Raw genomic sequence first — 14,070 nt, 5'->3', positions numbered from 1 at the left:
GCCTCTGTTCATCAACTAGAGTACCCAACAACATCAAGTTTCTCTATGATTCACCCACTCACAACGGTCACACTGCCCACACTACTCAGCTCTGTTTAGCAGTGTATAGGAGCAGAGAAAGAGAGCAAGACAGAGAGAGAGACACACCGAGAGAGAGAGAGAGACACACACACACCGAGAGAGAGAAACACACACGCACCGAGAGATAGAGAGAGAGACACACACACACCGAGAGAGAGAGAGAGAGAGAGACACACCGAGAGAGAGAATGTGGGTATGCTTGAGTGTCAATTTAGCAAATGTCTGGACTGGAGTGTATATAAAGAGATAGCATGTCGGGGTGATAAGGAATGCATGACTGGAAAGGGAATGACAAGTGGAATATTGCCAATGTCTGGACAGTTATGTGAGAGGTTGGAGGTAACTAAAATAGCTCAATCATCCCGAGCCGGTTGATTTCAAGTTCAAGTGTCTGTGTTAAACTACTTCTGAATGAGAACATGTTCTGTTCTCGATACTGTCTGCTGAATTCATTGGAAAGAAACCGGAGGACGGTTGTTGGAATACCTCCCGTATCCGCCCACTGGCCGGAACCACACAGACACAACGAAAAAGGAAGGAAAATTCTTATAACAGACAACACTGACCACAACAACATGAACCTTCACACCCACACAACATCCTTGTTTGAAATCCAAGATTCAGTTAGACAGAAAGCATAGGAACAACCTGAGAGAACAATCCTGCCATTTTTATCACAGACAACAGTTTGGGAAATCTCAATAGTTTGAAGATGCTCCTTCGTCTTCTCTCCTTTACACAAATAAAGGACATGATGCCACTGTAGTGTATTGAAATTAGTTCAGTGTAAGGTGGGATGCATTTCCTCACTCTATTACCCACTGAACTGAACCCACTGCTGTGTGTGTGTGTTCTTGCTATCTGTACATACACATTCCTCTATAAAGACCTTGATGTACTCCAGCTGCTTTAACGCACGTTAAGATGAGCCGTAAGCATGACACACATGTACACACACACACACACACACACACACACACACACGTGTAATAGAACACCTTCACGCTGCACTAGAATAACACCAGCATCTATCATCCTCATTCAGGCACACACACACACACCTCATTTATTAGCCTTCTCAGGGTATAGTAAACACACTAATAAGGAAAGTGCTCGCTCGCTCGCCCCCTCCACCTCCAAGGAGAGACTAATTTCTCCGCTTGACTCGCGACACCTGGGACTGCAATCAACCCTGCTTCCACCGCCCGTCCGTCAGACACGGCTGCCACGGCAACAGAGCCGCCACTGTGTTCCCGACGACGGCTCTACGGTCCGAGGAGTGTGTCCCTGTCCCGGTGACAGGCCTGTCTCACTTAGCCCCAACCACACTGAGAGAATACATCACAGCAAGGCACCGCTTCAGAATTCATTAGGGTGGGCTCCTTGGAGAACGCATTACGTCTCGAAAGGCTCAGCCGGTCACAGACACTTCCACTGATTGTGTGTGTTTTTGTTTGAAAGGGGGCGACTCGTTGATGGAACTCACCAAGCCAAAGCAGTAGTGATGTTTTATGCAAACATTTATGCAGCGTGTACCGGGATGCTCCCGCACATATCAATGGTGTTTGATATGGCTTTCTGGCTCAGTAAGGGTGATTGGATGAGGAAAGGGAAGGAGAACAGGATGGAGAGATGGATGAACGAAGGGAGACAGGAAAGGAGAGAGGGAAGAGGGGAGAGGGATGGAGAGGAGAGATGGATGAATGAAGGGAGACAGGAAAGGAGAGAGGGAAGAGGGGAGAGGGATGGAGAGGAGAGAGGGATGAAAGTAGTACCTTCAGTTGGGTTGACGGCCTCCGGTAAGCTGTCCCAGGGGAGGGTCCAGGAGGGGCAAGGATGAGGTGAGAAGACTGCCTCAATACCGCTCTCCTGCGGGAACACCCACACACACCATCAAGGTTACCATAGAAACTTCTCTCTCAGAGCCTACAGGGTCTTTCCGGTCTCAACCAGCAGTAATGAAGTGGTTTACAGAGAGTAGGGAGCACTCCTCCACCCTGACCGCCGTTAACCCTGTTCCAATCTGAAGAACCACCTGAGGGCAAAGACCGCTTTTTCTTTCCAATCCTTTCTCTCTCTCGTTCTCTCCCTGTAGAGAAACACGCTGTCTCTTAAGTTGGCCTTGTTACTCGGCTCATAGGGGGATGGAGGTGTTCTTCAGAACTAAAGAGATATATATTACAGGTAAAGAGATACGGATGGGGACAAACACTGCAGCTTTGAACACTGGCCTTTGGATACTGGATGAAAGCGTTATGAAAGCTTAGTTCACAAAGAACATTCCTCGTCAAAAGTTAGCAAGATATTAGAAGTAGTGTCATACAGAACTGCCTTGTATCTTTCATTGGTACAAAACAATGCCCTCTTTCTTCAGGCATAAAAAATGGCAGTTTTCTAAACGCCATATTAAATCACCAAGGACATCCTTCATCGAAATCAAAAGCTTTGAGCTAACCTTCCATGGCAGTTTTTTTATTGTGATTTTTTCCTCATATATTTTTCCATTAAAATAATGGACTTCATGGAAATAAATAAGTATGAAAACAAGGGCATTTGCTGTATGCCTGAGGCAGTCATTCAGAGGGAAAATCACAAACTATAAAAATGACCTTGAAGAGGCTGCCTGTTTTGTGTCATTGTTGGGTAACAAAAATAAAATGGCCTCTTGAACCAGTTCCAAGCTGGTGCACTACAGCGTAGGAGACAGCAGGTACATACTGCAGAGATACATTTGGAAACTGTCACTCTTATTTCTCAGTGCACCTGGCAAGAAGCCTTTGGAAGCCTGGTACACACACAGAGAGCTGGGGGAAAGAGGCTCTAGAACTGACAGACATCACTGGGCGTGTCAATCTTCTCCCTCACTACAGTGTGTGTGAGTGAACTGGGAAGACAAGGTGAAGCAGCTCTATACAATTATATTCTCAGCTTGACAGTAGGAGGTGATTCAGATTGTTTGTGTGGTGGACAGATGAGATGTAGTGCTGGCTTTGGTAAGCCGCAGTCAGGGATAGTACGTCACCCTGTTGGAGCCTAGCCCTCTCTCTTTCTGTCTTTCTCTCTCTCTGTGTGCCCTGGACTGGCCTCTACACACACAGGCCCCTTGGCTCCACCAAGGCCTCAGACCGTACAACAGCTGCACTCCAGTCCTGCCGGTGACGACCACACAAACACATGCACACACGCACAAAGCCAACCAGCACTGAAATCCGTCTGGGCAGGAGAGGGACGGCAGTATTTGTGTGTGGGCAGTATATGTGTGTGTGTATGTTCCTATGTCAGTGCATGTTCCAACTGTGTGCACCTGTGCCTACTCCGTAATCGACCAGGGTTGAATATCACATTCTAAGAGGGCAACTTGTTATCAACATTTACGATTGGCTGATGCACTTCCTGCCGTAGTTGGCCAGCAAGAAATCTCTTGATTTATACTTGGGACCAGCCGTGCCAGAGAACAGTGAGGGTGTTCAATGTTAGGAAGGTTTGAGCCAGCTGAGAAAGCAGTTTCCTGACTTGACAGCTGTGTCGGTTTGTGTCCCACTGAAACCGCTCCACCATAACGTATTCCAGGCAGCCATTTGGAGCCTAGTGCTAACCGTGCTAGTAATTACACCCTGAGAGGCTGTAGGCTATATTGAGAGTGTGGAGTAATGATGCTAGCGGGTGTGTACTGAGCAGTGGTGGTGTTTTTTTGCAATTACTACAAGCAGGACAGTCTGGCTGTAAAATGTTATTATTTTTGTATTGGATTCAGTGTTTTTATTCAAATCAAAGTTTGAGGTGAAAGATGTGCACTATAGTGTAAAGTGGTGGCAAATATAAAAGTGGCCTATGGGACGGAAATTACGACTTCAATTTGATTACCTGTCAAACAATTACACAGCAAATCACTATTAAAATGCGGTTTACACTTGGTCTAATGACATGTCTGTAAACAATTAGAATGCGACAAGTGTAGCTGGTCAAAACGAGATTTAATGTGGAATGTCTGTAGACCATCGCTGTGACTGTCGGTTCCCTTGTTGCACAGACATGAAAACAGGTCATGTCTCTGTGACTGTCGGTTCCCTTGTTACACAGACATGAAAACAGGTCATGTCTCTGCGACTGTCGGTTCCCTTGTTGCACAGACATGAAAACAGGTCATGTCTCTGTGTCTGTCGGTTCCCTTGTTGCACAGACATGAAAACAGGTAATGTCTCTGTGACTGTCGGTTCCCTTGTTGCACAGACATAAAAACAGGTCATGTCTCTGTGACTGTCGGTTCCCTTGTTGCACAGACATGAAAACAGGTAATGTCTCTGTGACTGTCGGTTCCCTTGTTGCACAGACATAAAAACAGGTCATGTCTCTGTGACTGTCGGTTCCCTTGTTGCACAGACATGAAAACAGGTCATGTCTCTGTGACTGTCGGTTCCCTTGTTGCACAGACATGAAAACAGGTCATGTCTCTGTGACTGTCGGTTCCCTTGTTGCACAGACATGAAAACAGGTCATGTCTCTGTGACTGTCGGTTCCCTTGTTACACAGACATGAAAACAGGTCATGTCTCTGTGACTGTCGGTTCCCTTGTTGCACAGACATGAAAACAGGTAATGTCTCTGTGACAGTTGGTTCCCTTGTTACACAGACATGAAAACAGGTCATGTCTCTGCCACTGTCGCAACGTCCGTTGTCCTGGTTACTGGGCAGCAACAAATCCATCTGTGACAAGACGTGGCAGGAGTTCTAAAATTGACAGACAGAATGACCTACTTTTATTTCGTCACACTCACAACCGTAAGCAATTTTACCTTGCAGGTAATGATGATGTTGTGTTGGGTTCAATTTCCTCAATGAATAAAAAGTAGCTATCGTAAGTTTCCGACGTCGTCAGCTATAACGTTACTCTGTTCATTTTTGTAACTGGCTAGCCAGCTAGCTATTTAGCCAACAAGCTCGCAACGAACCAAATCATTGTTTAGAAAGTACCTTTGAGTTGCCTGGCTGTCGTTTTGTGTTTATAATTTTTCATAACGACAACGTCATGTTTGATGTTGGACGAAAATATAATGTTCATTATGTCACAGTGACAACAATCCACAAACATCGATAGACCAACTGCAAACCAGCCTTTAAAGTATCAGAACGCAACAGCAAGGCCGCAATAATCTGCGAGAAAGCCTTCAATTATAGGAAGCGGGACAATTTTACAACCAATTGGAGTGCATAAATCCTTTATCGTTGCAGCTCAGGGACAGGCAGTGGGATGAGGGAGTACCAAATTGGGGCAGTTCTGTGGGTTTGCGCGCGCGATGTGCCTAGAGGCATTCAAGAGAGAGAAAGGCGCTGCTGCTAGAGAGCATGTGAGTTTTTACCACTGACAGCTTTCCTGAAACCTTCAATGTGCCTCATCTAATCCTCCCAAAAAGAGATGGTGGGAAGGCATGAGGGGAGAGTTGAGAGAGAGAGAGAGAGAGGGGGGGAAAGAGACCGAGAGGGAGTGGGAGAAAGATTTTTAAAAAATATTCAATTACTTTGAGTTTAGTCATCGTGGGCCTGGGGCCTCCAACGAAGTGCACCTCCTTCATCGTCATCTCCAGGCTTTCCTGATTTGCTTGGCTGGACTGTTGTGTTTCGGCTATGGTTGGGGTGCCGATAGTGAAGGTCTTGCGGGTGGAGAGGGCCATCCCACAGGCCTGGGCCGCCCTGGGGACCCCGGGGACTTCCTGGACCTGGAGGTACCAGCGCAGCAAGAGAGGCAGCTGGGATAGCGCGCTGGCGTTGTGGCTCTGGAGGGAGCTCTGTGGGGGAGGAGGAGGGGAAAGTGAAGACAATGGCCTGAGTCAGCTAAGTGATTCATCAGAAGTGTCATCTGCACTGAACCAAGAGCCCAGGTTCCACCAGGCTGATCCCCTCCACTCATCACCCCTCTGGAGATGGAGGAGAGAGACAAGCACTAAGAAAGGCAAGGGTTGGGAGAGAGAGATGGACAGCCGTAGAGGGGTGTGTGTGTGTACGTGTGTATGTTAGTTATTCTATCCTTGTGGGGACCTAAAATCCCCACAAGGATAGTAAAACAAGAAAATGTCTCCCTCTTGGGGACATTTCCCACATTCCCATGAGGACAAAGGCTATTTTAAGTTTAGGGGTTAGGTTTAGGGTTACAATTACGGTTAGGGATAAGGGGCTAGTGGTTAGAGTTAGGGTTAGTGCTATGGTAAGGTTTAGGGGTTGGGGAAAATAGTATTTTGAATGGAAATTAATTGAAGGTTCCCACGAGGATAGAAGAACATAACATGTGTGTGTGTGTGTTTCCAAGAGAGAGAGAGTGAGAGGGAAACAGACAGAGCATAGAAAGAGGTGACAGTAGATAAAGCCAAGGGTCTTTTATCTGGCTCTCTGTCCTGTGGATCTGTGGATAGACGGCGGTGGCTGTGTGGGAGAAGAGAGGAGACATGCTAGGCTGAGTGTGAAACTGGAAACCACTGGAGCACAGCTGACCCCTAAGAGCCTCATTGTGAGAACTTCACTTCATTCCAATCCCAGGCTATACAGCTATGAGAACAGGAGGAGAGATGGAAGAGGAGAGAGGTGTGCAGAGGAGACCCTGTTGACCGCTTGGCTCCAAGGCATAATAGATCGATAACTAACACCCCGTGGTGGCATCTCATAAAAACCCAAACCACCAAAACACTAAACAAAATATGGGAAATCTATAACTAAAAAGTTCCCAGGAAAATTCAGCTAGGGGCAAATTAAAATAACTTTATTTTACAAACTAACTTGATGATGAACTACAGTAAGTGATTGGCAGCAAATCTCATCCTTTCAACACCAATCTCGCAACCCTAATTTCTCACATCCGAAATTAGGCTCTGACAATGACATCATTTTAAAATCAGCACGTCGAACCAAGCATGATCTCAAAGCCGGTTCATTGAAATGCATATCAACCAACTACATTTAAAATAGACCTATTTGTCATCATCCACAGCCAGGTGGACCACCTTTGAGAATAGAATCTGTGCTGACTGACACACACACACACACACACACACACACACACACACACACACACACACACACTCTCTCTTAGGAAGGCACTGTTCTGCCTGGTTTCCACTGTATAAAGCCTCTGTGGGTGTACAGGTACCACCTGATGAGACATTCAATGTAGAAGGGCATCATGCATCATTTCAGAGGCCTTCATAATACGGTCGACATGGCAACAGGTGTAAGTACTCAAATGAGGTAGCAGGTGATGACAGGGGACAATAGGGTAATATGCTACTGTTAAAATAAAATGTGCCACACACTCAGAGCTACCACTTGTCTAAAACTAGCATGGAGACTAAACAGGCCTGGGAAATGCAAGTTGCATAAAGATTGAAGAAACACGATTGCAAGAGAAGTGCTGGTAGTTTACATATTTAGTGACCAGCAGAAGGGAGGCTTGGTCCGTGGAATATAAATCAAGTGCATAAAGCAAGAACTCTGTAGCCTGAGTCCCAGATCTGTTTGTGCCGTTTTGCCAGTGACAGCAATGGAGTTGGAAAGACAGCACAAACATATCTAGGACTCAGGCTAAGAGTTCTAGACTAACTTCCCTTCAAACATATAACTAACAGATAACCTCCAAGGGCCTTCCTTACCAGGTATTGATGGATACAAGGCAGCAACACCACATCAGTCAGAGTGAAGTACAGCCCCTCGGCAAACACATGCTCCAGCTGCGGCAGCTCTGTGGTCTTCACTTTCCTGATGTCAGAGCTCTCCCTAATGGTCGTGGACGGAACTGCACCACTATCCACATAGAGCTTGGCCAGGGCTGCTTGGAGTTCTAGCCCGTTGGCGGACTGCGAATCCTGGGGCTGGGTGACGTCTGTCCCTTGGTCCTCTTGGAGGTCCTGAGAGATTTTCTTCTGGTGGTTCTTCTGCTGCTGCTGGAGCTTCTGCCGGCGGATCTTGTCGTCGTTGTGCACCTTGACGGGCTCGCCTAGTGTCTTTTCAAGGTTGAGGAGGGCAGAGGGGAGGTGCAGGGATGGGTTAGTGGGCTGCCGGAGGTGGGCCTCCACAGCTGAGGGGATACTGAGCTCACACAGCCTGGTCCACTGGCTCACCTATAAGGGAGAGGAGGAACATGCATTCATTTTGACTAATATTTGTGGCATTGGTGTAATGTAGAGTTGTATTTTTATACAGCAGTACTGTGTGTCCAAGACAACTAGTAAACAAGTCTATCCCATATTATTCACAAGCTCATAAAAAATCCCTCTGGAAGAATATAAGATTCAATTGGTTTTCCAATGGGAAAGCTCCTACTGATGTGTGACAATTTAATTATGCCTAGAAACAAAAAAACAAAAACACTAATGTCATCTATACACAAACAGAATCATTCGTAGTTTTGCCAATGGCACTGCATGCATACCATAATAATTGAGTGTTGCCCCTTACCTCAGCGCAGGCCTTCAGACAGGTCTTCTTGAACCCTAGCAGTGATGCTGCATCCTTCCTTCTGGGGTCTGCCTCACAGGTCCTGTCTATAATATGCCTGAGCACCACAGCCAGCCCGGCCCTGCAGTACCTCCCAGTCTCATCCAGTACGGCGGGGAGACGGCAGCCCCTCACCAACACAGGCAAGTCCTTGACATGGACCATCGAGACAGCTAAAGACGTTGGTACCTGTCGAAGCAATATTGTTGTTACACATATCGATGTTGACATGTATTCATTCATCTTCACTATATTGTGTTAAATAGTTGACTGAAACCTGCTCAGTAAAGTTTTCCCAACTTCGTTGCCTGTCATTACTGTCTACAACACAAAGCAAATCGACAATGACAAACCTGTGACTTCCAGGATTGTGAGCTTTGTGTGTCAGGCTTGGCAGAGACGAGGAAGACTTTGAATGATGTGCACTCGCAGTAAGACAGGAGAAAGAGTGAGATGGAGGTGTGTAGGGGAACAGAGGGCTGCTCGTTTTGGGAGGATAATTCCAGGTAGAGACACTCTGGCTGCTCCTGATGTGGGTCTGTCTGCGTCATTGTGACAGGAGGTACTGAATAGGTTGAATATTGGTGTCAATCAAACCTGTAAACACGACAAATGGTACTGTGGCAACAAACTGACCAAAGTTAGCTGACTAAAGTTAACTCCATACATCTCAAGATGTATGTCTATATCGTGAAGTAGAGTTTAGTCTGCTAGACTAAAGTTGCTAGCTAAGACTAGCATATGCTTGCATATCCAACGTTAACTTACCTACTGTTAGCTAGGTAGTAGCTGTCTAGCTAGGTATACATTTAGCTAGTGCTCTACATAGTTAGCCCACGCCTCGTTTCTGCTTAGGTTCTGACAATCAAGCAAACTATGATACATTGAAATTAGCTACTTACAGTTCATGTGAAGCTCACTGTGCACGTTGTTATAGTAAGCACGTCACTTCCTCAAGTCAGTTCCACGTGTAACAGTTAATACAGACCGACCTGATCAATGATACATACATACTTAAATTAAATGTAAACATTGTATTACAAAATGATGTATACACTATATAGTTATAGTGACGTATTTTGAATACAGTCTAGATAATCAAAATATGCTACGGGTAATGTCGAGGTCCGTACAACAAATTAGCTTGCTTGTTTCTTCGGATGTATTTAGTGGATGGACAAGAATGCCGCTAGGAAATAAAGGCGTTTCAGCTACAGTAGCTCAAATGCGACTTGTTAAGTTACTGTGAATACTTACGTGTCATAATAACCACATTGGTGTGAGAAATACACGTTAAAGATATTTGAGAGTAAGGTAAGGTAATCAAACATGACGAATCTCAACTAACCTTTGCTAGCTTACTAGCTAGGTAGCTACTTGAGCTAACTAGCAGGTTTCCCAACCAAGGCTAACGTTAACTTAGCTACTTGGTATAGCTAGATAGCCAACTGGACACCTTGCTAGACACCTTCAGAAGCTGACAGTCACGTACAAGTCAGAATTTCTTACCTAGCATTATGTACATGCAAGTTAGTGTAGAAGCAGTTGACCTTTGTGTCAATAGTAACTAGTTGGTTATGTTTTCTGTCTAGCTTTGCCGTCCAACAATATCACTAAAGTTACTCACTAGCTGTGAGATCACCAATTAGCCAGTACTATATGTATCAACTGGATGAGGCCAAAAACAGGTCGGGCCTATAGTCAAAGCATATGCCATATTCTACATCCTTTCTATCTACAGTTCAGTGTGATCATGGCTGCATCAGTGAGTCTGGAGTTGGACCCTGTCTTCCTAAAGGGACTGGGATACTTGCACTCAAAGAACAAAGACTCTGTGGATAAACTCCGAGCTCTTCTGGATGAGTCTCTATCAGGCAGAGGGAGTGATTCCTCTTACCGCTCATCACTGAAGGTATGGACTATTGTAGCTTAGTTGGTAGAACATGGTGCATGCAAAGACAGGATTGTAGGATCGATTCCCAGGACCACCCAGACGTACAAAAATGTATGCACACATGACTATGTGGCTTAGGATAAAAGGGTCTGCTAAATGGCATATATTATTATTATACTATATGGCATTCGTTCACCTCTCTTCAGAACATGATGTTGTCATCATTTTACAGGCTGGCGCGATTATATTCTTATGATGTCATCATATGGGGTTTTGACAGTAGTCCAAAGGGAATCCATAGACATACATGATCGAGGTGTAAAATATGAAACCTTGCCTAGGCCCCTGTGTCTTGCATTGCCTGTGTCAATCGTTATCATTTCAGACGTCCCTTCGCTGCCGCTTGTCTCTAGTTCTTTCAGTCACTCCCAACATTTGTATCCTGGAGAAGTAGCTCTGAAGCCTCGTGTTTAAAAAACAAACTTTATTTGTCACATGCGCCGAATACAACAAGTGTAGACCTTGTATCTATCAACAGGAGGTGGAGGTGACGAAGGTGTCCGTGTCCAAGATGAGCATAAATAAACAGGACTCTAAGTCCTCCTGTAGCTCCTCCTCTTCATCTAGCAGCAGCAGCAGCAAGTCCAGCAGCTCAGAGAAGAGCAAAAAGGAGGTGGAGAAGAGGCCTTCAGACAAGGTACGAAATGGAATGGATGCTGTGCCTGAGTAGGGGATAGGGATTTATTCATGATCTAGGCTAGTTAGTTCCAGAACCAAACCAGTACTGCAAATCATGGAAACCACAAAAACCACGTGTAATCGTTCGTCATACATAATGTTATTACATTGAATTTTAAGACATTCATCCATATTCCAGTAATTCCATTCCTTTTGTTGAGACAATCTAGAACCAAACATGCATGCACAATTATCCACTGTACATACATAATGTTATACATTGGATACAAAATTGGAGTAATTTGTTCAGTGTGACATATCTTCAGTTTGTTGAGATGACACAGAACGTAAACCGTCACGTAAAGGTCATACGTCAACATTTTAGTATGAAATCCGTGTTTGTTGAGGTTGAAATAGAACATACCACCTACATATCAACTTTATAAACCTTCATAACACTGTTATATAACCTTCCTAACACCTTTATTGCACTTTCCCTTTGTCTTCCAGGTGAGGGTAGAGCCAGGTGAAGGACCTGAGCCGTCTAAGAAGCCTCGCCTGGAGCCCAAGCAGCAGGAGAACCGCTCGTCCCCCGTCACAGTCCAGCCCTTCAAAGACATACCTCTGCCTGACTTCTCCAACTTCGACGCGGAGACCAACGCTGACGACTTCGCCATGGAGATGGGGCTGGCCTGTGTGGTTTGCAGGTAGGTACCTGGATGTTTTTGAATGCCACCTGGGTCGCAACTGAAAACAAAAAAGTCCATGTAGTCTTTTCCTGTTTGTCCTGTTTCCCCGTTTGGTGCCTGTGAACACTACGTCTAACTCTCAGTGATCAATGACTGTATGTACTGTGTGTAATGTGTTTTCATTGAGAAATAAAATCAATCAATAAGTTTCATGTTGATGACCTCAGGCAGATGACGGTGACGTCGGGCAACCAGCTAGTGGAGTGCCAGGAGTGCCACAACCTCTACCACCAGGACTGCCACAAGCCCCAGGTGACGGACAAGGACGTCAACGACCCGCGCCTGGTGTGGTACTGCGCCCGCTGCACCCGGCAGATGAAACGCATGGTAAGAGATGGATAGACGACAAAGTCATCCTGGCTGAGTCTGAAATGGCACCCATGTTTCTTACATAGTGCACTACTTTTAACCAAATCCCTATGTGCGCTTGTCAGAAGTAGTGCACTATATAGGGAATAGAGTGCCATTTTGGATGCAAACCATGTGAGCAATACTTATAACAAGGGGTGTAATTCAGTGAGTTGAGACCTTCTGAACGTTGCAGATAGAAATTAACAGAGCTGAAACGATTCCTTACTCTAACTGACAGACAATCATCTATTTTCTACACAATACATTTCTATCTGAACGTTCTGTAATGTTGTACACTCCCAAAAAGACTCCAGTTGAATGGGTTCTTATGCTGTTGTTGTTTTTCCTGCCAGGCCCAGAAGACCCAGAAGCCTTCACAGAAGCCGACACCAGCCGTTGTGTCAGCAGCCCCTGTGGTGAAGGACCCTCTGGTGAAGAAACCGGAACTCAAGGTCAAACCCGACACATCCAGCACCTTTCAGGCCTTCAAACGAACTGAGGTGAAGGTAAGCATTACAACACCAGAGCTGCATATTTGAACTACAAGGCATATTTAGGTTAAATGACATTTTTCAATGAGATATACCTTGTCTAATACAACCTGTCTAATACCCAGACATTATACGGCATTACATGGCATACAGTGCAATAGCCTTTTCGAAGATGGCGGACATTTAGGTTGAATGTAAAGACTAAATGTTTATATGTTGTCATGCAAACTGACCATGTGTGTAATACCTGGACATTATACTAGGAGGAAAGGATCAGAGTTATTTTGATATGCTTAGGATTATTGCATCTCTAACGCTTGTTTCTTTCCCTCCTAGGTGTCTGCAGCAGTATCTGCCAACCCCTCCAGTAGCAGCGGCTCCTTGCAGTCGGGAAGCGGCCTCACAGGGTGGGCCGCCTTCGGGGCCAAGACCACCGCTGGCCCTGGTGCCAGCACCAAACCTGGCTCCTCAGGGCCAAGTGGAAGTAGCAAGACCTCCTCCACCTCTACCCCCCCTGGCCAGAAACCTGCCGGACTCTCCGGGCTGGCCAGCTCCAAGACGGGCGGAGGACTGGGTGGCAGTGGCTCCAAGATGGCAATCGGAGGAGGAAATGGAAATAATGGCGATGGTGGAAACGGCTCCAGCTCTGTGCCTCTGAAGCCTCCTCCACCTCTGACCCTGGGGAAGCAGACCCTAAACCGGTCCTCCAGTGGGGAGAACCAGGGGAAGGGGACAAGTCCTGGGTCCTCCCCCAGTGGGCCTCAGCCCAGCCTGGGAGGGAACAGCGGAGGGTCTGGGGGCAATGGAGCAGGGAATGGGAACGGTAACGGGTCGAAGGCTGCGGCTGAAGCGCCAGGGGGTGGCAAGGCGCCCACGTCCCAAGAGTCTCAGCTCAACGCCATGAAACGCCTGCAGATGGTGAAGAAGAAAGCGGCTCAGAAGAAGCTGAAGAAATGAATGGAATGAGATGAGTAGTGAGGGAAGGAAGAGAACGAGAGAGAGAAGTGTGTAAGTAAGATGTTCGAGGTGGAAGTTATGAATGGGAGTGAGTGCCAGAGCATTGAAGTAACTGTAACGTGGATGTAACCGTATCCAATTGAATACTTGAATTTCATTGATGTATGAAATACTGCTGGAGAGACTGTTAGTGGCTATAATGTGCCTCTTCGTTCTGTCCAAACTCAGCCACATCACAGAAAATTGAAATAACATGTTTGTTTTTGGGGGGGGCAAAATGTAATAAAATGTATTATTTTTTATGACATAGTAGAATTGTCTTTTTTTTTGTGAGGATAAATCTGAAGTCTGAAAAGGACATGAGATCATCAGCGCTTGCTGATCATCAAAT

At 45.9% G+C, this 14,070-nt stretch overlaps 2 protein-coding genes across 11 annotated transcripts in view; one reads left to right on the top strand and one right to left on the bottom strand.

Moving 5' to 3' along the window:
- Nucleotides 1-9,551, bottom strand: part of LOC110497310 (glutathione S-transferase, C-terminal domain containing) — a 63,119-nt gene extending 53,568 nt beyond the window's left edge. For 3 of the 10 annotated variants that reach the window (XR_016488797.1, XM_036954027.2, XM_036954031.2), the window contains exons 1-6: nucleotides 9,462-9,534; nucleotides 8,913-9,124; nucleotides 8,521-8,748; nucleotides 7,716-8,183; nucleotides 5,598-5,864; nucleotides 1,857-1,950 (exon numbers count right to left, since the gene is read on the bottom strand). Coding sequence is in view for 7 of the 10 variants with exons in the window: in XM_036954027.2 (XP_036809922.2) it covers nucleotides 1,857-1,950; nucleotides 5,598-5,864; nucleotides 7,716-8,183; nucleotides 8,521-8,748; nucleotides 8,913-9,124; nucleotides 9,462-9,468 (1,276 nt within the window). In the remaining 3 variants the exon portion in view is untranslated. Of the gene's footprint in view, nucleotides 1-1,856; nucleotides 1,951-4,035; nucleotides 4,810-5,597; nucleotides 5,865-7,715; nucleotides 8,184-8,520; nucleotides 8,749-8,912; nucleotides 9,157-9,327 lie in introns of those variants that run through there. The other 7 variants (XR_016488798.1, XM_036954028.2, XR_016488799.1 and 4 more) reach the window with 5 other exon arrangements.
- LOC110497312 (integrator complex subunit 12) lies at nucleotides 9,520-13,984 on the top strand. The gene is made up of 7 exons (XM_021573357.3): nucleotides 9,520-9,873; nucleotides 10,301-10,471; nucleotides 10,992-11,150; nucleotides 11,642-11,838; nucleotides 12,048-12,207; nucleotides 12,585-12,737; nucleotides 13,059-13,984. The coding sequence occupies exons 2-7, from the start codon at nucleotides 10,313-10,315 to the stop codon at nucleotides 13,677-13,679; spliced, it is 1,449 nt and encodes a 482-aa protein (XP_021429032.3). The 5' UTR covers nucleotides 9,520-9,873; nucleotides 10,301-10,312; the 3' UTR covers nucleotides 13,680-13,984.
- The last annotated feature ends 86 nt before the right edge of the window (nucleotides 13,985-14,070 follow it).

Source organism: Oncorhynchus mykiss, chromosome 19 (genome assembly GCF_057628025.1).
Source record: "Oncorhynchus mykiss isolate SJ-2025 chromosome 19, ASM5762802v1, whole genome shotgun sequence".
Lineage (NCBI taxonomy): Eukaryota > Metazoa > Chordata > Actinopteri > Salmoniformes > Salmonidae > Oncorhynchus > Oncorhynchus mykiss.
The sequence above is the reverse complement of the archived record's forward strand: the minus strand, read 5'-3'. Positions and strand labels throughout refer to the sequence as shown.